General features: G+C 36.7%; 6 protein-coding genes across 8 annotated transcripts; 1 reads left to right on the top strand and 5 right to left on the bottom strand.

Annotated features, from left to right (window-relative positions):
- Nucleotides 1-2,820: 2,820 nt before the first annotated feature.
- RB195_002787 (uncharacterized protein) lies at nt 2,821-3,984 on the bottom strand (the record flags this gene model as incomplete). Of its 3 annotated transcripts, XM_064200192.1 has the most annotated exons (6): nt 2,821-2,889; nt 2,941-3,030; nt 3,088-3,183; nt 3,233-3,338; nt 3,500-3,639; nt 3,913-3,984. In XM_064200192.1, 6 exons carry the CDS (start codon nt 3,982-3,984, stop codon nt 2,821-2,823), a joined length of 573 nt encoding a protein of 190 aa, XP_064056073.1. The 3 variants fall into 3 exon arrangements, with proteins under 3 accessions (XP_064056073.1, XP_064056074.1, XP_064056075.1); XM_064200193.1 differs by lacking the exon at nt 2,941-3,030; XM_064200194.1 differs by lacking the exons at nt 3,233-3,338; nt 3,500-3,639.
- An 8,370-nt stretch (nt 3,985-12,354) lies between these two features.
- RB195_002786 (uncharacterized protein) lies at nt 12,355-12,876 on the bottom strand (the record flags this gene model as incomplete). Its single annotated transcript, XM_064200191.1, has 3 exons — nt 12,355-12,516; nt 12,569-12,676; nt 12,736-12,876. The coding sequence occupies 3 exons, from the start codon at nt 12,874-12,876 to the stop codon at nt 12,355-12,357; spliced, it is 411 nt and encodes a 136-aa protein (XP_064056072.1).
- Nucleotides 12,877-13,399: 523 nt separating this feature from the next.
- RB195_002785 (uncharacterized protein) lies at nt 13,400-13,642 on the bottom strand (the record flags this gene model as incomplete). The annotated part of the gene is made up of 1 exon (XM_064200190.1): nt 13,400-13,642. One exon carries the CDS (start codon nt 13,640-13,642, stop codon nt 13,400-13,402), a length of 243 nt encoding a protein of 80 aa, XP_064056071.1.
- A 1,206-nt stretch (nt 13,643-14,848) lies between these two features.
- Nucleotides 14,849-15,247, bottom strand: RB195_002784 (uncharacterized protein; the record flags this gene model as incomplete). Its single annotated transcript, XM_064200189.1, has 1 exon — nt 14,849-15,247. The coding sequence occupies one exon, from the start codon at nt 15,245-15,247 to the stop codon at nt 14,849-14,851; it is 399 nt and encodes a 132-aa protein (XP_064056070.1).
- Nucleotides 15,248-15,306: 59 nt separating this feature from the next.
- Nucleotides 15,307-15,888, bottom strand: RB195_002783 (uncharacterized protein; the record flags this gene model as incomplete). The annotated part of the gene is made up of 1 exon (XM_064200188.1): nt 15,307-15,888. The coding sequence occupies one exon, from the start codon at nt 15,886-15,888 to the stop codon at nt 15,307-15,309; it is 582 nt and encodes a 193-aa protein (XP_064056069.1).
- A 5,409-nt stretch (nt 15,889-21,297) lies between these two features.
- RB195_002782 (uncharacterized protein) lies at nt 21,298-23,810 on the top strand (the record flags this gene model as incomplete). The annotated part of the gene is made up of 4 exons (XM_064200187.1): nt 21,298-21,339; nt 23,084-23,154; nt 23,398-23,563; nt 23,670-23,810. The coding sequence occupies 4 exons, from the start codon at nt 21,298-21,300 to the stop codon at nt 23,808-23,810; spliced, it is 420 nt and encodes a 139-aa protein (XP_064056068.1).
- Nucleotides 23,811-23,841: the final 31 nt, after the last annotated feature.

The raw sequence follows: 23,841 nt of genomic DNA, 5'->3' as shown, positions 1-23,841 counted from the left end.
AAAGAAGTAGATTTAGAAAATAAGGAAACAAAAAAAGTAGAAGAAAAAAGAAAAAAAAAACTAAAAAACGAAAAAAAAAGAGAAAACAAGAAAAAAAATAGGTGTGAAAAATAAAAAAAGACAAGAAAAAGCGAAAAAAAAAAAAGTACAACAAAAAATCCAAAAAAGAAGAAAAAAAACCGACAAAACTAAAGGTAAAAAAAAACCGAAAAAAGAAAGAAAGAATAAAAAAAAAAAAGTGTAAATAAATAAATATAAACTAAAGATTAAGGTAAAAAATAACAAAAAAGCAATTAAAAAAGAAAGACCGTTAGAAACAAACTTAAAAGAAAGTAAATCTGACTGAGGTGGTCAACAAAAGTCTTCTTTGATCTTTTTAAATTTTTTTTAAAAATAATTAAATTTTTAAATCGAATCTGCTTACCTATTTATTGTTTTTTTATTGTATGTAGTTCCTTTCACATTTAACTGTGTCATATTTGATTTTGCAATCGGTTTGGTTTCACTTGCACTCATCGCTATACGAAAAATATAAAAATAAAAAACTGTGAATGCAACTGCACACAATGTGGTTTCAGAATCACGCCAAAGCGTGGTTGCTACAAGGATAAGTAGTGTTTTACCCCCTGATCTTGATAACCAGTTGCAAGAGTTCTCATAGCAATTTCAAGAAAAAAAACTGACTATCTTGCAAAGTATCGTTTTGCAAGCATGTCACTATCCTCTGCTATCATTCTATTGCTTTCAAATTCACTAACCAATGCGGTACCACAGCACTACTTCGGTCCTTGCCTTAAAGTTTCTGGACGCACCGTGCTTAGATAATAATAGGCTTCTGTAGAGGTTGGTCAAGCTCGCGAGAAAAATTCGAATAATACGGGATTTTTGAAAGTTAGTTTTATTCAGTAGGTCTCATTCCCCTGAAAAAGAACATATTTTCTTGACTATGCAATTGAATTCGGCAGCTCGAAAAGAATAAGCTGTACATGAAATCACATACTAGGTTTTTAATTTTACATGATTCTAAACTGACGGCAGTTGGAACAGGTTACAAGAATATTTGGAACAGTTAAAGGCAGCGTATTACGAAATTGACGTAGTGTAGAAAGAGAGTTAGAAACATCTCATTTGTGGAGCAGATAACGAACAAGGGCATAACCATTTCGAGTTCCTTTAAGATCCTGAAAAATAGAGTAAAGATAGAGTAATAGAAAAAAAGGCGTTGACTCCTACGAGGTATGTGAAAACGCACCGCTTTAGTGCACGCGTCACAACTACGATCCGCGGATCCACTTGCGAGACCAGTGAGATCTGCTCAAGGGCATGTGCAAGGAAAACGAATGAGTACGCTGTTCAGAGAATCGGAGAATGTACAAGGGCCTAAGGGGAAATCGAGTGGGACCACACTCATATTCGTAACATCCTCTCCGAACTCTAAACCCTTATTTAAGATTTTAATTTTCTGATGAAATTTTAGAGTTTAAAATGCAAAAAACACAAAATAATATTGAATTAGGAGAGGAAAACATCATTACACAAAAATAGCTATCTTGAAGGTTTTATAAGAGGAACCTATATCAACTCTTAATGTCGATCTTTGAGAGTCGAAACACTTTACTTTGGTCAAATTTTCAACATCTCTAGATGTGGTGCCTCGGATGCAGGAGCAGTAGGCATCGGCGGGAGGGGCCCGGTCACGATATCGTGGATCCGGGTAGGCTTGCACTGGGCTAGCCATCAAATGGCGGCCTACATCACGCATCCGAACTAATGCGGAGACTTGCCCAGCGCACGGTCAAGCGCGGTAATGAGACACGAGCCTCTCTAATAGGAGCAAAAAAAAGCTGATTCTATGCACACTGTTAGATCTGGGAGATCGCGAATAACTTCGTCATAAGAGCACCAAAAGAAAAAGTTAAGGTGATTTTTAAGAGAAGGTTTGCCAAAATAAACGGTTGTTTTGCTGTATTTTTTCACCTCCTAGTCTTTTTGGAATTTTGATGGGACAAAGTCTGAAATTTTTGGATGTTACGATTTTTTTTTTTGATTTTTTTTTTGATTTTTGGACCTTTTTGGGTTTGTCCCATCTAAATTTTGAAACAACCAGACAGTTCGAAAGGAGAAGTTTTGCACATAATGGTTTTCTTGGATCCTCCATCCGAATATATGGGTGATTTTTTAACATGCCGTTCCATTTTTTTAGGATGGAAAAAATTGCCAAAATCCCAATTTTCGATCACGCGCCGAAAAGTGAGTGATTTTAAATAAAATTCAATAACTCGAAGCAACTTAGAGCGAAGCAAATTATCTCCTAGTATGTTATAGACGAGGATTTTCTCCATTACTCCTTCCGTCTAAGGGTAGAGGCGAAACGGAAGAATTGCTATATATTTTAAGCTACTTTTCCTGATATTCTATTCTGTAATCTAATTTCTATTATTCTACTTTACTAGAATTCTATTATTCCACTGTACGAAAATACTATTGTAACAGACTAGGAATGTCTGAATCCTGAGGGCAACCCAGGACTCAGTTATTACCTAGTTCAGTAAGTTAGTGTTTAAATAATCTTCTTTTCTTTGATTGTTTTGCAGGGCAACTGGCCCAAACCTAGGGCAACTAGCTCAAATCTTAAGGCAAACGGCCCAAGACTGAGTAATAACTGGTCTCATTAATATTTACTCACAGTATTTAACCGTTATAGATTTATTTGCTGTATGAGTTCTGTATTACTTAATTTAAACATTGAACATAGAACTTGAACACATTGTACATGCAGTTTAACTCCACCTTCCTTGTTGTCGAACATTTGTTTCATCTTTATTGCCGAATCGTTTTTCTCTTCTTCATGTTTAAATCTTCACTCGCTCCTCTTTTCGTCCCTTTTATCTAAACATATCTCAAAATATTCCTTCATTATATAATAGTCATGTATATTACCTCTTGTATTTTCTTCAATTCATTTTCTTTCCCTGGGATATCCTCACACAATCCAGGAAGTAATAGCCTCTCGTTTGTTAATTCGTCCCCCTTTAGTTACATTAATATATCACACACCGTTCTTATTTTTTATACATTAACACTCACCTTAAGTCCCTTCTCTAATATTAGCTCGGACAGCGGTCTTCCTTTCCAATCCCCGTAATCCATACTAAGGCGTTGAGCTAGTATAACCGGGTCGAACTAAATTTATTTACTCACTCCCATCCTTAGTTCAAAACCTTTTCCTTACCGTCCCTAAATCCTTCAACTCAATCTTTGTTTTACGAATTTTCATTTCTATCGGCTTAGCTTCTCTCGTTTCATATGACTCCTTTATTTTCGTCCTCAGATACATACTTAAATATTCCTGTTAATCAATTACTTTTTCCTTTTGTAAACCAAATAAATAAATAAATAATAAATAAATAAATAATTTAAATAATAGTAAAAATAAATCAATAAAAATAAATAAAGTAAAATAAAATAAACAAAATAAATATAAATAAATAAATCTTACCATAATCTAGTCGCTTCGTTGACCTTATGGGTTTGTTCTTGAATGAAAAGTATTTTTGTACCATGATTGATATTGTAGTTCCTAAGAATTTCCTTTCCGCTTTTGGAAAACCAAACCCAAAAAGGGTGTGACATTTTCGCCTAGATATTGTTAATTTTAAAATATTATAGTATACATTTAGTCATTACTACTCACTACGATTGCAAATTTTTCTCGACCTATCCCAGCAGGACGTGGCCATGATAGGGGATAAGGATCCCCCTCCTTCTGTTTATCGTACATAATCATATTTACTCAACTATCTCTTTAATTCTATTTCTACCAATACAAACTCACCTTAAAATCTCTAGAATATTTCCTAAAAGATGGTTAAAGTCCTTTTTCATACTAATTGGAAGGTTAATAATACGTACCCATTCGTTCATCACGCGTGATTGAAACGACTCCTCGTATCGATTTTTTCGCTCCAAAACGTCGCTCGACATCAGAAATAATATTAATAATATTGATATACTTTCACGAATATTAAAATATAGTGCTAACATACGGAGTATTAATCTACGAGCAATTCCTATATTTAAACAACTTCTATCAGCATTCTATATTTATACAACTTCTATCAACATATCATTCTACAGGATATTCGTACTAATCAGGCTACATTATCATCAAATACATGGATTGAAACACTACACGTTAGTTCCAACCACAATACTTCAAACATTAAATAAATATAAATAAATGTATGTATATATACATAAATGTATACGTATGAATATGTATGTACATATATGTAGACGTATTTATATATATGTATATATATTATATATACATATATTTATATATATATATATTATTAATACAGATATAGACAGATAAAACATCACAAATTAGTACCTCTATTAGTGGTTAGTGCCTATATGGCCCTATTTGTACACCTAATATAATAACAACAACAATACCTATACCTACATATACATCAAATACAATATACTAGATAATAACATAAAAAAATGTTTTATGCACCTATATTGCGTCCTTTTATAACACATTTTGGCGCCTTGTCCTTTAGTTACAGTAGTTTCTTTCTAATTATAGCCCATTTCGTTCATGTATACTATTACTATTATACTGTTTCTTATCACATGCTAAGATAGATTGCATACGATTTCGAATTTTCTCCTTCTTTGAAACATCTCTATTATTATTATTAATTTTTTATAATATTTCATCTACTGAAATAATACTACACTTTAATATAAAAAAATATAAAATATTTATATGTATTTACATCCTTTGACCCTCATAATTTTACTATTATTCTAATTTAATTAGGTTGTAGTTACCTTACTTAGGTGAGTTATTTATTTATTTGTTTATTTATATTTTATAATTTATTTTTTTATTTTTTTATTTTTTATTTTTTTAAATTTATTTATTTATTTGTTTATTCATCTATTTTATTTTATTTTATTTTGTTTTATTTTATTTTTTTATTTTTTTATTTTTTTTATTTTTATTTTTATTTTTTATTTTTCATATACATTTACCTTGTAACTTATATCCTCATTATAATTTTTATACTTCATAAAATAACACTACCGATGTGGATTACCAGTAGTCTTTGGCATGGGAGGGAAAGAGCTACGCCTCCGGTGTGTTATTATTTAGGGAGTGCCAACCCCTGGAAGCAGCCCTTCCGAAACCTTACGGTAACCTTCCCTCTGACTAGGGTTAAGGTCTGTCCTAGTCTTAGACTACAGGCCTAAAAACGCTTTGAAACAAATCGCGCACACCCATTCCCCCTACTATTATTTTCAGGAACACGTCTTTTACAAAAGTAAAGTTAACGGTTTATACAACCTACTTAATTTTGGTAATAACAATGAGGGTCAAAAATGTTCTAATAATTGTTTCTATTTGTAACAATATTAACTTTAGCAATTTTATAACATCATACACAACAAAGTTTATACTTAAAACGTATAAATATAACAACAGTAATTGTATGTCAAATAATGTGGTGTATTGCCTCACTTGCTCTACATGTAATTTACAATATGTTGGTATAACAACCAGAAAACTCAAAATTAGAATTAGAGAACATAAAAATGGCATTTCTAATAAAAATCACTCGAACAAATTATTTTACGACCATTACTATAAAAACAATTGCGATTTTGCTAAATTTAATATACATATTCTGGATAATCTTCCCGAAAATACTAATATTAATACGTTGAGAGATAAAGAATTATTCTGGATCAAACTTCTTATGACTCCATACCCTTTCGGTTTTAATAATAACATTAAAGGATATGGAAATACTTCTCACATAAACAATCCCTTAACTTATAATAAAAACCATCCATACTACAATCTTAAAATTATAAAATATAGAAACAATAGAGGTAACAGTTATAGAAAGAAGTCTAAGAACAAGGTTTATAACCTAGAAGAAGTTAAGAAAGAAATAACAGATCTATTCACATCTAATCCTCATTTTGATTTTATCTACAAGTTTCTTAAATCCAAAAACAAGTCTTTTATCCAGAACCTTATTCACCTATCCATGTATGACCTCTTTTCTTTCAAAATATCCAACTTACATAAAACAGTTCTACTCTCCACTTTATGTTATTACCAATTTAAAAACCCTACAGATACTTTACGACATAAAAACATATTTAATAATCATATCTTAATTAAGATACCATATTACTCTACTAAACTTGATAACCATAATTTATCCAAAATGCCTAATAATAAATTAATCACTAACATTATTCGGGATAATAGTAACAAAGAAGTCCTCCCAATTAGATTAATCTTCGAATATCCCAAACCTATATCTACTAAGATATACAATTACAATAAGTTTCTCAAAAATATTCAAGATTTAGATATAACTAAAATTCCTTGTGTTTGTAGTAGTGTAGTAGTGACTTAAAAAACTTTGTTGACACACACCATAAACATGTTATAACAGGGGATATTAATATATTTATAAATTATGAAATTTACAACATACTAAACAAAGGTACAAAATTCAGACCACCTACCAATTTTACTACTACACAAATATATCAACTATGGGATAATATCATAAAAATTGTAAAATCTAAAATTAAAAGTAGGTATAAATTAAATGACTACTATACTTATAAAATTTCTAATTTTTATAAAAACTTTCTATACACTACTTACTGTTCCATCCTTTACAGTACTACCAGTAACATTAAATTTTCTACATACTACACACAACTAAATTACATACAAAAATACTTTATTATTTGCCCCCTAAATAAAGCTAGTTCTAACTATGGCATTATTTGCAAAAAATATTACCTTATTTCCCTCCTCAAAGAAATGGGCTTACTTTAAAATTCCTCCAACAATTACTATAAAATAGTACATGCTAATCCTTTAGATATACTTGATAAACACGCCAAATATATAAGAAGTCTAGGTCTCACCAATTTTAAGGATCCTAATCTTCCAATTATTTATGCTATCCCAAAATTGCATAAAACACCTGTTAAATTTAGATTCATCACAGGTGCCTCTAATAGCAGTGTTAAACCTTTATCATTAGAGTTAATGAACATTCTCTCCTTCTTCAAAAGACATTTTCGCAACTACACTAAAGCTGTCTATAACAACAAAAACTGCTTAAACACTTATTGGTCTATTGATAATATAAACATAGCTAATGATATAACATCCATAAGAGGACATGGGCTTAAATTATTTTCTGCAGATTTTACCAATATGTTTACTAACATTCCTCATACGGTCCTTGTTAGAAACATCATAGAAATTATCAAAATATGTTTTAAAAATGTTCGGAAAAAGTTTGTTATAATTTATAAACGCAAAATATTCTACTCCGACATATCTATAGATAAACCTAACTATAGAAATTATTGCATTTATGACCTTATAACTTTACTCGAATATATTCTAGAGAATAGTTTCTGTAAAGTAGGAAACAGATTATTTAAACAAATCGTAGGCATTCCACAAGGTAGTAATACCAGCCCAGTTCTAGCTGATCTTACGCTCTCATATTATGAGTACATTTATGCCTCTACTATTCATAAACCCAAATTTGTTTTCTATCCATTTAGATATATGGATGACCTACTAATCATACATAATGCCGATGAAAAAATCCTTGCAAATATTATAGACCAAACTTACCATAATGTTTTGACGTTGGAAAAAAACTAATAGTACAAATTACGAATGTTATTTTTTAGACTTACATATTTACTGCTCTGACGAACACTTATATACTAAACAATAAAACAAGACAGACTTATTCAACTTTACTGTCTCTTCAGCCATGGCAATTCTTTTATTTCTAATACTCTTAAAACCGCTATTATATATACTGAGACTCTACGAATATCTAGGAGCTGTAATTTTTATTCAGATTTTACAGACAGACTACAGATCATGCTTAAACTTCTGAGTGCCTTAAAATACGACAAGAACATTATTATTCAGGCTATTTTTAAATGTTTTATTAAGAACAAACATATTATTTATAAGTATCCTGAACTATATAGAATGCGTAGTTTTAAAGCTTTTACCAATACGCTTGTATCTAGTCTGTTCTCGTGATCTCCTTGACCTAACAGTTAGTCATATGGATTATTTTGGCGCCTTAGCTGGCTATAAATAACAGGCTCTATATGAATTCCACATTCTGTCCACTCCTCCTTACTGAAGAGCCTCGGGAGTGAATAACACTTGTCATTCCTAATTATTCTCTGCTTCCCAATCTATAATTACTCCTTCCGTCTAAGGGTAGAGGCGAAACGGAAGAATTGCTATATATTTTAAGCTACTTTTCCTGATATTCTATTCTGTAATCTAATTTCTATTATTCTACTTTACTAGAATTCTATTATTCTACTGTACTAAAATACTACTACATCACGCATCCGAACTAATGCGGAGACTTGCCCAGCGCAGGGTCAAGCGCGGTGATGAGACACGAGCCTCTCTAATAGGAGCAAAAAAAAGCTGATTCTATGCACACTGTTAGATCTGGGAGATCGCGAATAACTTCGTCATAAGAGCACCAAAAGAAAAAGTTAAGGTGATTTTTAAGAGAAGAAGGTTTGCCAAAATAAACGGTTGTTTTGCTGTATTTTTTCACCTCCTAGTCTTTTTGGAATTTTGATGGGACAAAGTCTGAAATTTTTGGATGTTACGATTTTTTTTTGATTTTTTTTTTTGATTTTTGGACCTTTTTGGGTTTGTCCCATCTAAATTTTGAAACAACCACACAGTTCGAAAGGAGAAGTTTTGCACATAATGGTTTTCTTAGATCCTCCATCCGAATATATGGGTGATTTTTTAACATGCCGTTCCATTTTTTTAGGATGGAAAAAATTGCCAAAATCCCAATTTTCGATCACGCGCCGAAAAGTGAGTGATTTTAAATAAAATTCAATAACTCGAAGCAACTTAGAGCGAAGCAAATTATCTCCTAGTATGTTATAGACGAGGATTTTCTACATTAGATGCTGCATCAAACGTTTTCAGGGCCAAATCAAATTCAAATTTGTTTTCAAATTTTTATGGGACGGAGATGGAAAAGAAAACCATTCTCTTTTTTCCCCATCTCCGTCCCACCAAAATTCCAAAAAGGACAATGAAAAAAAAACATGAAAAAATGCAGGAAAATGATTCTTAAGGCAAACTTTCTTCTCCTAAAAGCTACATAAACTTTTTCTTTTAGTTCTCTTGTGACGAAGTTATTCGCGATCTCTCAGACCACAGAAACACAAGCACAAAACAAAACATTTGTGCACAAAATATGAGCTTTTTTGATCACTAAATTTTGTTAAATTAATTTTCAACTGTTGTATACTACATAAAATTAAATTCTCCATTCCTTTAGAAGTTGTTCATAGTTTTCGTTCTCTTTTACAAAATTTTGCGGGAATCGAACCTGCGATGTCAATTGTCATATTGTCAACAAATTGTCATTGTCAAGACAAAATGTTGCTTCCTTTTTTTTCGTTTTTACCGTTCGTTTTTCATCTCCAAGTCGTTTTATGCATCTCATCCTTTTTTTATCCAGTTTCACGATGTGCATTTACTTAGTGCCTACTGCTTGGTCAGAAAACAAAGATGGATAAATGCGTAACAGCTGGCGGCTCACCGATCCATCGTTGTTGCCGTAATCATCTTAACAGCTGGATCAATAAATTATCTCTTACGCCACATATTGTCACCTTCATTTTTTCCAGTGGTTTTTTTGTTTGTTCCGATTTTTAAGGCCTCCTGAAACACGTTTAATTTAACTTAAAATTCATTCTCCAGTAAGCGCCAGTGCTAAGAAGTACGCAAGACCTCCGTTTCCATGTCTCTGTCGTATCTCTGAAACTTTGTAATGCAATAATTTGTAGCGTATTCACCTACTGCTCCACTGCTCACTCGTTTACGATCATCTTTGTTACAACCCCCCTCCCTCCTCCCTCCCTACAATTACCCTCCTTTATGACCTCTCGATGGGAAAATTCCATCACACGGTTTACCATGGCCCAGAGTCTCGCTTCCCTGCTCGATTTCCTCTTTGAGGGCCTCGGTGCTTCCCCTCTCTCCTTTCCTCTTCCTCGTTTCCCCACCCCACAATCCAGCCTCTCCTTTCGTGGTATAAATTATATTCTGATTGCATAAAAGGTTTTTTAGATACATCAATACAAGTTGTGTTATGACAAGGGCAAAATATATGAAGACGAAGAAATGGATCAAGTGATGCAGCGGACAAGTTAGGAGTCAAAGGATCTTGTCGTTGTTTTGTGGAAGTGGCAGATCACATCCCGTGATTTGCTGGCAATCAGGGATAGAGTAGTGTGGCTAATGTGACAAAGGCGAGTACACGAACTTCGAATACGAGAATACATTCAAAGCGCGGAATGAGATACCAATGAGAATTAACCGGAACCACAGTGCTGAGTTCCGACCCTTATATACGCGGGCTAGCGCGCGAATTCCGCCGTAGGACGGTACCCTCGGCGATTTTTACGTTGTTGAGGCGACGGAAAAAGTCGTGCGCAGGGACAATACTGAACATGGGGTGCGTGTAAAGAGGGTCCCTGCGGATTTTCGAGCATGCCTCGATCATGCCTCGGCAGAGCAATTAGCGAGGAATCGTATCCCTAAGGAGTTATCTCTCGCTGCTGCCCAACTGTGTGGCTCCGCCCATCGCTCCGCCCACTTATTCCCCGTCATATGCGACATCGCAAGCGTGGTGAATACGCGTACGTTCGCGACAACCGCGAAATCGAAATAGTGGAACAAACAGAACGGTTGGACGAGAACACACAGGGAGATTTGAAATTCAGGGAGACTGGCGCGAACGCAAAGCATTTGAGAACAATTATCATTGTTCTTTGCGCTATTCTTTATTTTTGTTTGGATGTGTTCGCTCTTTTCTCTTTCGTTCTCGGTTTTTTTTGCTTCTTGCTTAGTTCGTTGCTTCTTTGTTGATTCAGTCTTAATGTATAAATGTAAGAACGCGAATTTATAGCTATACCAATTTTGTAGGCTCGTATTTCGATATGGATCAAGGAAAAGAGGAAGAAGGAGAGAGGGAAAGTTGAACAAAACTTCGATGGATTGGTTAGTCCTATTTTCCAAGTCCAGTCATCACAACGTATGAGTAAGAGTTATATTGCGTACTTAGGAACTGTTGTGCTATATATTTAGAATCCTTTGACTGATTAAGCAAATCAAATCTGCACTCTACCTATAGTTTCTACTAGTAGTATCCATCCAGAGCAATATTGTCTACTTTCTTTACTGCGTTCTTCTTTATGTTACAAAAAATTATGTGTTATTATGTTCTTATGTTTAAAGTTGTTGTCATTTGAGAGATGTTTTTTTTTCTGTTATTAAGTGACAGTAGAAGATTGTTCTTGAACGAAACTCTAATCGATAGGCGATGACATGACCTTTATAGGTGCGAGGCGTCGGACGCATAGCTCAAGGTGATGATTGGCGCAAAAAGAACAAAAAGAAGCAGGACACAAAGATTTTGTAGATGTTGAAATAGTTGTGATTTGAATAAATATTCAAAGGGGGTAAGGGATGGGAAGGGTTGGGAGAGGAGGATGGGGGGGGGGGGGGTGGAAAAAAATAAATCTGAATAAAATAAAAAAAAATTATCTGTAGAACATTTGAACATATGTGCATTTGTATTTACAATATGTGATCTATACAGCCTTGTCAGGTGTGTAACGTGACATCTTGCGGCAATATATTCCAATTTCGGCCATGCTTGGATTTTGTCCTCCTTGAATGGTGGCCTCGAATGTAGACATAGCCGCTTCTATTTTTTTCTCGGCGCACTCTGTCTTTCCTTCGGAGTTTTTTCATTTCGTTCGGAAACTGAAATGAGAAATTTTGGCGACGATGTTCGTTTTTCCTTTGACGCTGAATCATGAAGCAACCTATAGTTTCCATCTTCGAGAGAGTTGCCTTCGCAACCGCAACTACACTTCGAAGAACTAGAATAAGTTCTGTTAGCGGTGGATGGTACTTCCCTATCATTTGTCTTAGGCGCCTGAAATCTGACATCCATTAACAACGCGACAACGTGAAGTGAAATGCAGGAAATTACATGCGGTAGTTCTCAGCTACATTTGCTGTCCGTTGTTCGTGTACCATGTAGTTGCACCACATCTTCTCGAAAGGCTCTCGTAACCAAGTAGATTGCAAGTAGTTGAGGAACTTCTTGCATGGCAGGTACGCAGGGTGGGATGCAGGAACGGGTGGTCTTCTTAGTGCGTTCACGAGATGGAACATCTCCCGTGGAAGGAAGGGAAGTCCCTTCAATGTTCTCCACCATCGTGCAACGCACCCGCATTTCCCTCTCCCCTTGAGGAATTGAAGAATTCCAAGCGTGTTCCTCCTGCGAACCCTGCTGGCACCGGTTGTGGTGCTAAGAAGGAATAGGAGGCTTGTATATGTTCGGTTCTCTCCTCATGCGGAACCTATAAAATACACTTCATGGAAGAGTTAAATGCCGAAAATCTCCTCGTTTACCTCCACGCGATGTGAGGGTAATTCCATACATGACTGGTTCAACCTTCGCTCTCTCCTCGCAGCATAGGATCGTGATGCTTGAGGGTAGGCAGTCACCCAATAGGGAACCTGAAGTGTCGGAGTTAAAACAATAATTCTTTTCATACGAATCTTTTATAGCTTCATACCTGTCCACTAGATCCTTGCAGTTGTTTCTGGGGTTGCTGTTGTGGTGGTGCAACATAGGATGATGCACCACGCGATGCTTGGGGGTGTAAGCTTACCCAGTACGGAACCGTTGTAAAAGTGAAATGTTCGTCGTAGGACATCGTGCTACTTTACAAGCTCTTGCGTGCGCACACATTTTGTACTGTTTCCTACATTCCTGGAGGTGATATTTAGCAATCCACTCCCCTTGCCATTGGAAAGTTTCTCACATTTCTTGTTAACACCTTCATTGCTATCACATTCGTCATCAATGCTGTCATGGGTGTCAATTTCTACAGACCAACTTCATGTATCCAATTTGAGTATGGAGCACACTACGCAATTATAAAATTGTGTGATGTTTTCTACATTCCTGCTGATGATACTTCGCTGTATTCACTCTCGTTCGTTGAATCAAGCAGAGCATAATGAACGAGTTATGTAGTGTAAGCATGTAGTATACTTAAATCAAATACTACCCATTTTTCTCACAAACACTGTGCATAATTCCTAGTTTTTCATGCTCCTTCTCATTCTACACTTTCTAAAACCCTGCTTTTCATAATTACTTTCTACTACACTATCCTGTCATGTTCTATTCGATTCAGCAATTTCAATAACCTTTATTTTCAAATTTTGTTCCTTCTATTTCCTTGCAAGTACGTAGTTGTCTGGGTCTCTTATTAGATCTTCTTCTTTCCTTGCAACTGTGTCGCTGTCTGTGTTTCTATAGCCAAGAAACCATCTAGTAGGATGGTCGTCTCGGTCTCCATAGGGCGTGGCCTTGTCGAGGCATGCTGGCGTATCTCCCGGCATATCCTCTGGACACGTCTCGGAGGCATTCGCGAAGAATCGGCCGGGACCCTCTTTATCGTTCCCCCTGAACATGTGGAGCTGTATGTTGCTTTGAGGAGTTCGAAAGTGTTAGCAATGTTCTGTACATTACTACTAAAGTAAACCTTATTTTACAATCCAAACAATCGACTCACGACAGGGAGAATATATTCTTAGGGCACAGTAATCTGTGACTCAGCCTTGCTAAAATGAAGCCACCTGAATTTTTTAAAACCATGTTTTAGCACTACGTTTTAGAACTTGTAGGTTAACGTATTTTATAAAAATTGTGTTCATAAACCTACTGATACCCAAGTATGATAATCAGCATCAAACTGCAGCAACTTACGAAAAAAGACGGACAAGAAGCAAATGTATGTCTTCTCCGCCTTCCCTCAAAGAATTACCCATCTTGGTGTAAAGTTGAAAAGCAGGGAATGACCTATGCTTGCGAAACTAATAAGCACTATCTATTTTTGTTCAGATCGAATTGGTCTCTTGAAATAACACTTTTTCAGATACGCCCAACCACAGAGAAGCGATTAAAAAGTCACTAAAATCCGGGGAATCCTTGACCAACAAGGGAACAAGAACAGTTTAAATCAAATCATGTCTAGGACCTCATCAGCTTAACGTTCTTGTTTTTCCCTATTAGAATATAAGTAACATAACTTTGAATAATAAGCCTCCCGTCAAATTGTCGTATAATTCAAAGTATCAGAGTGCAGCACATTCACATAAATGGGAAACCTTTCTAGACTCAATAATAATTAATTTCTCTCAATATAAAAGGATTGAGTTTGTCTGTACAACCATTTCATTTTAGTTTTTTTTAGAATGTCGACGAATGAGAATGTTTTTTTTTAAGAATGTATGTCTTTGGTTTATTCTTTCTTTTTGCATAATAAAAAAAAACCTGTATGACATGAAGAATGGAGGAAAGAGTGATCTGATTACGACTTGTTCAAAAAAAAAGACTCCGTTGGCGCCGCAGGTTTCATAGTCGAGTAAGAACGGCCTAAAGATTTTACTTTTATGTAAGCGGCTGCAATTGATGAGGCACTGTGGAGCCAGGGATTGTGTTCGAGGTGAGACTATCGCTAGCTTCATTTGCAGAGATGAGCGAACCCATCGAGGGTCCCTCCGAATCTTTTCCTTCTTCGTGGAGACCAGTAAGCAAAACTTCCTTTTCGATGTCGCTTGAAATTATGGTGGGACTCATTCGTGTACGAAGAAGCAACCCAGCGAGATGCGGAAGAATTAATTAAGTTCTCTGATGAGCAGGTCGTTCGTAGTTGGATTGTGCTTCGTTCTAGCTGATCCATTCGTTATAAACACAACAAATTGTTGCTGTTGAGCTGTTCTCCGAGGTGAGTGGTGTGCTAAGTAGTGGTAGCAGCGGAGTTGTTTCTCATGGACTTCTTCTGTAATCTCTCTTGCTACTTGATCATGACAAAGTTTATGATATTCTTTGAGAAGTTTCGGTTTGTGTTGCAACATTTTGCGGTGCTGAATGAGTCTGGCGTAAGCAAGGTAAACATTTGATGAGACTTTTTCTTTGTCTTCTTTGAATGGGAGTTGCACAATGTGTTGTCCCTTAGTGCTGTTAGAGAATATTGTTTCACTGAAGTGTTTCAGATAAATTTCATCGTCGGACATGTCAGGATTTTCCAATATGCCTTGAGTTTTGAGGTTCCAGAGTCGTTGGAGCAAGCCATCTAATTGTTAAATTTTTTGGATACAGTAGATAAGAAGTTTGAATTGCAGAGTTTTCTTATGAAGCTGGCAACTTTCATATTGCTTGTTAGGAACTGAGGAGCCTTGACGAAAAGGATGAAGACTCCTTCAAGCTTTTGAATTCCGAGGAAGTTGTAGTGCGTGACGGGACACGGTAGCAGGTTCTGCACTGAGAATGTGAACACAGAAAATTCTTCCTTTCCTTTAATGGGCAGTTTAAGAATGGTCACTAGTTCGGCAGTAATGTTGCTTTTTTTCGAGCCCCTATCGTCTTGGACATTGAAGGCGTCCAGTTCAGTGAACATCAGTTTAGCAAGTTCAGAGGAGGATGTTGTCACTGTAACTATAGAAGAATGTGTTGTGGCGACAATATCGCTCTCGGTTGTGTTGCTGCAGTTTTTTTCGGTAGTCGTTGACACATGGAGTCGGTTGCAAAGTGTACCTGTTGAGTTCTTCACCCTCGAAGTTTTGCCTTTGGGGCCGACGGGTGTGGCTTCTTTTTTTAGATCCTCCTGCCTCCGATTGTTCGAGAAGATAGCGACGAATGGTGACTCTTTGAGCATTTCTGGCATAACAATTTTAACTGGCAGTCCTTCGTACGGTGTTTGCTTGAAAAGTAAATGAAGGACATTTTTTTATTTCTGGTGATCAACACACGAAGTACTGACAAATAAGACTTAGTGCAGTTGGAGGTAGAATGCTTCTTTGACTCACAGAAGGTGCAGATTTAGGGATTAGGATTTAGGCTGACAGACGTTTATAGTGTGTTCACCGACAATGAAGTATTGCGGGAGTATTTCCTTCTTGCGGCTTCCTCCTTCGAGATCTTTGAAGAGTGACGTAACCATCTTCTTCAGATTTGTGACCGCTTTGCAGTGGAAGTCTATCTCCTGGAGTGTCGCTTCTTTGTGGAAGATTTTTGTCAAAACATGCAAAAGTCCTGTCGGAGTACAGTTGTGGGTTACTGATTTTGTCGTATATTTTGCTCCTTACGTGGCAGGGAGTTTATTGAGGACAATGGCTTCAAGTGCGTTTAATCTAGAGTCATCGTCACGTGCTGTCGAGTTAGAACGTTTATTTTGTTGTAGAGTAACTGGAGATTTCTTCTTTCTGGATCATAAATTTGTGGACAACACAACACGACAGTGCACTAACACTTTATTAATAAAAACAGACCCCAAACTCGGGTAATTAAACCTTAGTCAAACCCTCAGTGTGTGTTTGCCGCAGAATCCTATCTTCGTTCTACCTTGATGCTTATTTTTCTCTATATGGGAAAGGTTCGTCAAAAAAATTCAAAAAAAGAATTTCAAAAAAAAAATTCAAAAAAAATTGAGAAAAAAATCATCAGAAAAAAATTTTCACAAGTCAAAAGACGCCTAACTGTTGAGGTTTTAAGAAAAATTTTCCAATGTATCATCTATTCACTCTCCTTAATTGTTTACGATTAAGCACTGTACATGAGCTTTTCAAAAAACATGCAGTTAATAAATTCAAGCAGTGAATTTAATGGAACAGGTGGTTATGATTCTGACCAGTTATCGATATGAATTGTTTGAGAGGCAAATCATGTTCAGAAGCAGAAATATAGCTGGCATCTACACACTAATAGTTTTCGTACGCAAAAAAAACAGCATGTCTTAATCACAAGAGAATAGAGAGTTGTTAACAGTACTTTTGTTTTCAGCTTGCAGGTTCTATTACCTCGAGTTTTGTTTTCCGCATTTAGACGGTAAATTTGTAGATCAAAGTTTTCCCTATGGACATACAGACAATCTGATAAATAATTGTTTTCGACATGTTACTTAATTAGCCAATCATTTTCCGGATTACATTCTACGGGACATAGTCGCGTTTACGAGAAAAAATTATATCGTTGGCGTCAGAAGGATTTGTATTATTACGATGTCTTTCTTAGAAATGTAATATTATTAATCTATGTCACTCTCAAGATAAGACTCAGCACTTGTTATCTGGTATTCATGAAGTTCTCTGGGAACGTTGTGGTTTTTGCTTGACAACAACACTGTTTAATTCCCAGTAATTTTTTGTGACTTCCTTTTTTCCTATTTGCTTATTAATGTGATGTTTTTCTACAGCATCAAATAAGCGGAATAGTGTTAAAAGCAGTAGAAGAGGAGTAGCAATAATTAGCTTCGCTTGTAGTATTTTCAGGAAAAGGTCATTCAATTCAGAGTTTTGCTGGTGCTCCTTCGTATTTCAGGAAGGGGTTGATTTAGCTGTCAGCCTTATACATGACATAAAAAGTAGAAAGCACTTCAAGCGGTTAAGTTGGTCATTCCGAATAATATCCTTCTACTTCTTAATTAAAGGACTATTCAGTGTTCTATTTCTTTATATCTCAGTTCTATATGCTCCTATCTAGTTAGTGGATGATTTCTCCTGAATTCTCGTGGAAAACCGTGGAGAGATCACTGATCTGAAGTCGCACATCTACTCCAATACGAGCATTTCAGTTATACATGAGTCAGAACGACGTTTAGTGCATTCGAAACGACTCAGAGTGGCGTGCGGTTACAGTCGAGGAAGGACTCCCGTCGTTAGTCTCCGTCATCTATGCGAATCAACTGGAGCTAACGAAAGTCCCACCTCGATCGCAACCGCCGACTCAACAATTTTGACCCAGCCGCTTGTGGAACTGCACAATAGGGCCAAAGCGACATGAAGCATGTACGCATCTGCGTACACGGCTTCTCTGGAGGTGCTTTAGTGGAGCGTAGCGGCTAGGAGCGTGACGAAACCCTCCCTGGCACCACCCATCGCTGCAGCTTTCGACCTTCCACCCTACTTCCAACTGCTGCCTCTACAGCGCCGTTTCGAGCGCGTACGCAAATGCACCGCAACTACTATCGTGATTCTCGTCGTTTTTGATCCGACTATACTTAGTTTCATGTTATTCTAAGCGGACTCTAGTTTAATTTAAAAACGTTAGGATTCGCGGCATTGATTTCTTTTGCATTTTTCTCCTAATCGAACTTCTTTTATACTTCTGAAAGTCCAGACCGTTTCTAGAGTCCATTGTTTGTTACAATTCATTCTTCGATTAATCCAACCGACATTTCGTATTTCTACTTGTACGTGCATAATGAATGCGCATACAACAAAGGAATAGTTTGTGAGAACCAAGGAATGACAAGGCTACTTTACAAAAACTTCCTCAAATTACTCTTCAACTGTAATCTCGCAAATGGCTTGCCATGGTTTTTTTCTACTGGCCGTCACATTTTGAACGTTGCGCTAGTTTATAGTCAGTCTAAAACGAAGCTCGGTACAGTTACTTGAGCGGGTGCGCAAGAAGCAGTGCGATGAAACCAGTGACTGCGATCAACGACTGATTCTCGCTAGTTCTACTCACTTCTGCAGTTTGAGTCAATCTAGTCTGGTCTGTGCAACCGTTGATCCCACTGCGTCGCACAGCTCTGCAACTGCACTAAGCTTCACGTTGCCTTGACAGTACCGTACCACGAAATTAATGCCAACACCCCACGAATCTGAGGTGGTAAGGATTTGAGGTGGAGTATTTGTTTACGGGATCGTAGATTATGGAGATCCATTTCTTCTCAACTGCCGTAAAAAACGACCCGGAAGATACTTTCAACAAAGAGTTCGACTGGAGCGCGCCAGCTTTGTGCATGCGCCACATCTTCCGGGCCGTTTTTTTACGGGAATTAGGAAGAAATGGAGGGAATCACCCCCTCTCCACAATCTACTATGCCGTATACGAATACTCCACCTGAAATCCATACCACCTCAACTTGTGCTTTTATTGCTCGTACTTATGTGCTCTGAAAACAAGAAAACTAACGCCATTAATGGTTGAATCGAACGTTGAAACTTTTCTGCAAGGAAGATGTCTTATTTAAGCTATATACCATGCACATTATTATGACTGCTGCATTCTGCCTTTATACGCTTACAACTCTAACCGTGGGACCTGTTTGGTACTTGATGCTTATGAGAAAGTTTCTCCACAAAAATTTCAGGTGATCCTTAAAGCATTTCATATTTGCGCCGTATTCGTTAGCTGTGTTGGTTTTTTTTTCAGAACACTTATCTTTCTAACCACATTAGGAGGTCAATTCATTTGTATTACGGCGGAGATAGTTTCTATTTGTTCAATTTTCGGCTATAATTCAGAGGTATGTTTTTCCTAATAAAACGTCCCAAGATAAACTTTGACATGTGTTCGTCTGAAATTGTTAGGAGGGATTCTCCGGAGGTGGAAATGTGGAATATTGGCCGAAAAATGACCCTTAAAAAGCGAATTGGTTTCTGAAATTAGCGCAGTTTTTCACGGTAATTCTACAATGGATCACTAGAAAAAATCCTTTTTCCTTTTTGTCTTTTTTAATCAGCAAACACTTCCTTTAATCACGTGCGATAACCTAAGATTAATGTGAACACCTCATAAAAGTGCATATCCATACCATCAAATCCTGTAGTATTCCATTAACGAGACTTTATATGCAGCACCCACGATAATGTCATTCATGTGGATTTCTTATGGTTTTGGACAAGTTGTTCGGTATGAGATTATTCACGTTAACAATATGTTCACGTGAAATGTCTCTGTTGCGTGTTTCCGTGTAGTGAAAAGCAATGAATAGTGATTTCCCGAATGAAGAATGAACATATTCCTAACAAAGACCCTACTTTGTCAGTAAGCAGTACAGTTAAAACTTAACAGCGCTTAAAGTTGGAACACTAATAACAGTTGAAACCGTTAATTTAGCTGCGAAAACCTCGCTGTTTCTAAAACTGTGTACTGTAGTCAAGTGTAAAAGCAGCGTATCTCTTAAAATTCCGATTCTCTTTTCACAAGACGTTCACTTAAGAGTTACCTGGTAGTAGTGGCGACTCTTTTCAATATGAGATTAAAAAGAACCAGAGAGTATAAATATCTTAGATTTCTGTTAAAGGTGCCGATTTCCTAAGCCGCATTTACCTGATGAAAATTACTCTCAGACATAAGAACATCTAACGCATGATGATTCATATGCTTTGAATACTTTCAGGACATTATTCATATTCCTTTGTCACTGATTCGATATGGTGGCATGCTATTTCACGTTGGGAACTTCTTTTTATGCATAGAACGCTCGATTGCTGTAATTCTAGTATCGCGTTACGAAAAATCTGTTTCATTTCTTATTACCACCATTATTGTTATTTGCACGGTAGGTGGCATTTTTTCACATACACGCATACAAATATTTATTCGGTGCAGATTCTGAGTCATGCTTTAATATTAAAGAGAAAAACTTTATGATCTTCTATGGTTTTGGTGTTTCACTTAAAGAATACTAAACTACCGCTAAGACAATCGTTAAACAGTATGCTTTTAAAAGTAGTCAGTTCGTCGAAAGCGCATGTACATCGCTGTGAAGGACGTATTGTAATTTTCTGCTACAATTTTTTTCAAATAATGTAAAGGAACAATCTATATGGAGTTATTACCAGTGATGCTGTCTGCTCGCATTGTTGAAAATATTAACAAATTCTGAGCGGAGCAGTTACATTCGATGCTGAACTTGAAGTTGTGGAAAAATGTGCACAATGAAACGTTTCGAAGCTACCATGTGTACAATGGGCGCGGAAATCCCTACTTCAGTCAATTTTTCAGCATCTTCAAAGTCATAACGCTATGAGAAATGTAAAACTGTTAGCGTTAGTATGTAGATTACGAAAATGTGACTATCATTTTCCTCGAAAAATATATCCACGTCAAAACCAGGTATCCTTGGGGCGCAATTACCTCCGACTCATCCTTGCTGATGTGTAGCCGGAGATAGTTTTTTCGAAAAACAATTTCAGTGGTAGGTTTTGAGAGTTCTAATTATATCCGCTCACACACACAAATCTATTGTTTTATGGCTGATGATGAGTAGGTTGGAAAACACAAGAAGAAATTGAAAAATATGAATAGAGTAAAAAAGATCTCAGTGATTTCGATGGAGATACGGGAAGTCCTGGAAGCGAGACCACAAAACCTTGTAAGTGATGGCAATCTTGTTGAATTCTAAACCCTAGTTTTATTTTAAAGAGCGACTTAAACGACCTAAGAGAAAATGTTAAGGCTTTAAGACGTGCTTCCAAGAGTCAGCAATCATGATGATCAATCCTAAACTACATTTTTCTTCTCAATTCTCGTAATTGTATTGCTCTTCAACTGGTAGTCGTGCAAAACAGTGCATCACTTTGTTTCTTTTTACCATCGCTCGGCATGGCAAAGAGGATGATAAGTTACTGTATCACTTAGCACTTAAGGTCTCCGTGTCAACTGAAGTCTTTAGAAGTCTTTTAGTCTTTTGTAGTTGCCTCTTTATTGCAAATATATCCATGGAATTGCAGCACCGGCTGTTCTCGTAGCTTCTCCTTTTAAGTAAAAGTGTTTTGCAAAAACATGGGCGTGATTTTGGAAAAAGAGAAAAAAAGGATAGTGAAATTGAAAAACCAATGAAAAACATAATGAAATGCCAGGGATGCACAGCAGGATCTAATGGTTGTACAATAGTGACGTCCAAAATAGAATAAATAGAAAAGGATATGAATGAGCAGCAGAAAAAAGCAGGAATTCAACGGAATTATATTTAGGCGCTCACTACTGCTATTTTGGGGACAATTCTAAATATATTCATCAAGTCTTATGGAAGTACTCCAGTGTTAATTTTTATTAGTATTTATTCCTGTTCATTGTTTCTCGTAAGTTTCACACACATACTGTTATAGTTGCTTTCTCTCTTCAATTTTTGAAAATGCGGGAGAACGGATTACTTTTTTGTGCTCATGGTGCCTGTGGTTAACTTTGTTAGATTTTGATTATGCCGTTTTCAGAATCATGAAATAAAGGCTACAGATATCTGGTGTTCACTCTTTAAAGGCAACATCCCAAGAATCTGAGGATGGTACGGGTCTCAGCCGTGCGAGGACGGGCGTAAGGGTTGCGCATTGCAACAGAAGCCTGCGTAAGAAACAGCGTTCTGGGGTCGTCCGTTTACACTGATACAGGGAGAGACGGAATCACCTTCTTCTCCACAATCTACGACCCCGTATAGGCATTACCTGCCTGAAATCCGTACCACTCCGATTCGTAGGGTGATGCCTTTAAACGCTACACCGACTAGTGTTATATACTTATTTAACGTGCCGAACAGTTAAAAATACGCCTATGCGCTGTTTCATCGTCTTCTTCATGAATGGAATTGAGGAACTTGTGCCAGCGCGTTCACCACTGATTTCTGTGTTCTATGTGTGTGGGTGTTCTATGCATTACATCAACGTTCTTGACCAAAATATTGTTGCGCTTCCTCGCAGAGTCTCGTGCATTGCACTTCTTGAGTTAGTACTCCTCCCCTAATTCAAATTTAATGCTGTTATATTATTGGTTGTCCTGATACCAGTAATACCCATTCAGAAGTAAGATTTATGCACTAACATCTTCCGTAAATTTGCTAGAATTCATAGCTTGAAATTCGGAGCGCCTCTGTTTTCGCTACCCATAACTGGTGCGGAAACACCAACAAGGAAGCGCATGGCACTTGATGGAATGAGTGTCAGATTATGCGAACAGAGCCAGATTTTTAGCACAGTTAAGCACTGAAACATCATAGATTTATTAACGTTTCTATTGCTCACTAAAACACTAATGGAAAAGAGCCAAACACAAAGCTTCCAAACAGAAAGTTTCCAAGAAGTTACTTAGAAGAAGTGATGCGAGAACTGAAGTTGTTTATTTAGATAGCTGTGTCAGCGCGGCTTTACAGGGAATGTGTGCAGCGTGGAAAAAGAACCCTATCTCTGCAGCAAAGGTGTGTTCGGATTTTGGTGTTACATTTTAGTTCTACGAAATCAGTATCTTGCAAGACGTTTTTAATTTTCTTTCGAATTGTGCCTATTCACCTGCATGTCTTGCTTGTCAGGGTCTATTGTATAATTGTAAATTGTCATGAAAGGTCAGAGCGGGTGTGGTAAAAGCCGATGCTAGTATATATTTTTTACTGCACACAAATACTTTTCCTGAACTGCTACACATTATACAGGCGGGATTTCAGATTTCAAGACAAAGAGAACGGTCGAACGGGTCCCGTTTACACTAGTATTTCCATAACCGAACTCATCGCAAGCATCTCCACTGTTGTTGTTTACGCCTGTATTGGAGCAGCAATAAGTGAAGAGGACGGGGCAAAATACCTCATACTCTCCGATGTTCTCGATCTTGTGAGTGCATTTTTTGTGAGGAGATTTTTGTAGTCTTTGTAATTTTCGTGTTTTTTTTTGTAATTTTGTAATGAAACTGTTCGTGGATCACTTCTCTAAAATTTAGATTGACTCCTATCGATACTTATTTATCAACACAACAATATTGTTAAATAGTTTCTTATGGAGTCGAGAGCAGAAGAAAGTTCTCATAGATCACGCGACTGGGGATCAATATTTTAAGCAACTGCACAGTTCTTGGACGTAGTAATATGGATGAATATTATAAGCTGCAGTCC

This window comes from Necator americanus, chromosome IV (assembly GCF_031761385.1).
Source record: "Necator americanus strain Aroian chromosome IV, whole genome shotgun sequence".
NCBI classification, from domain to species: domain Eukaryota; kingdom Metazoa; phylum Nematoda; class Chromadorea; order Rhabditida; family Ancylostomatidae; genus Necator; species Necator americanus.
This window is presented reverse-complemented; position numbering and strand designations above follow the sequence as displayed.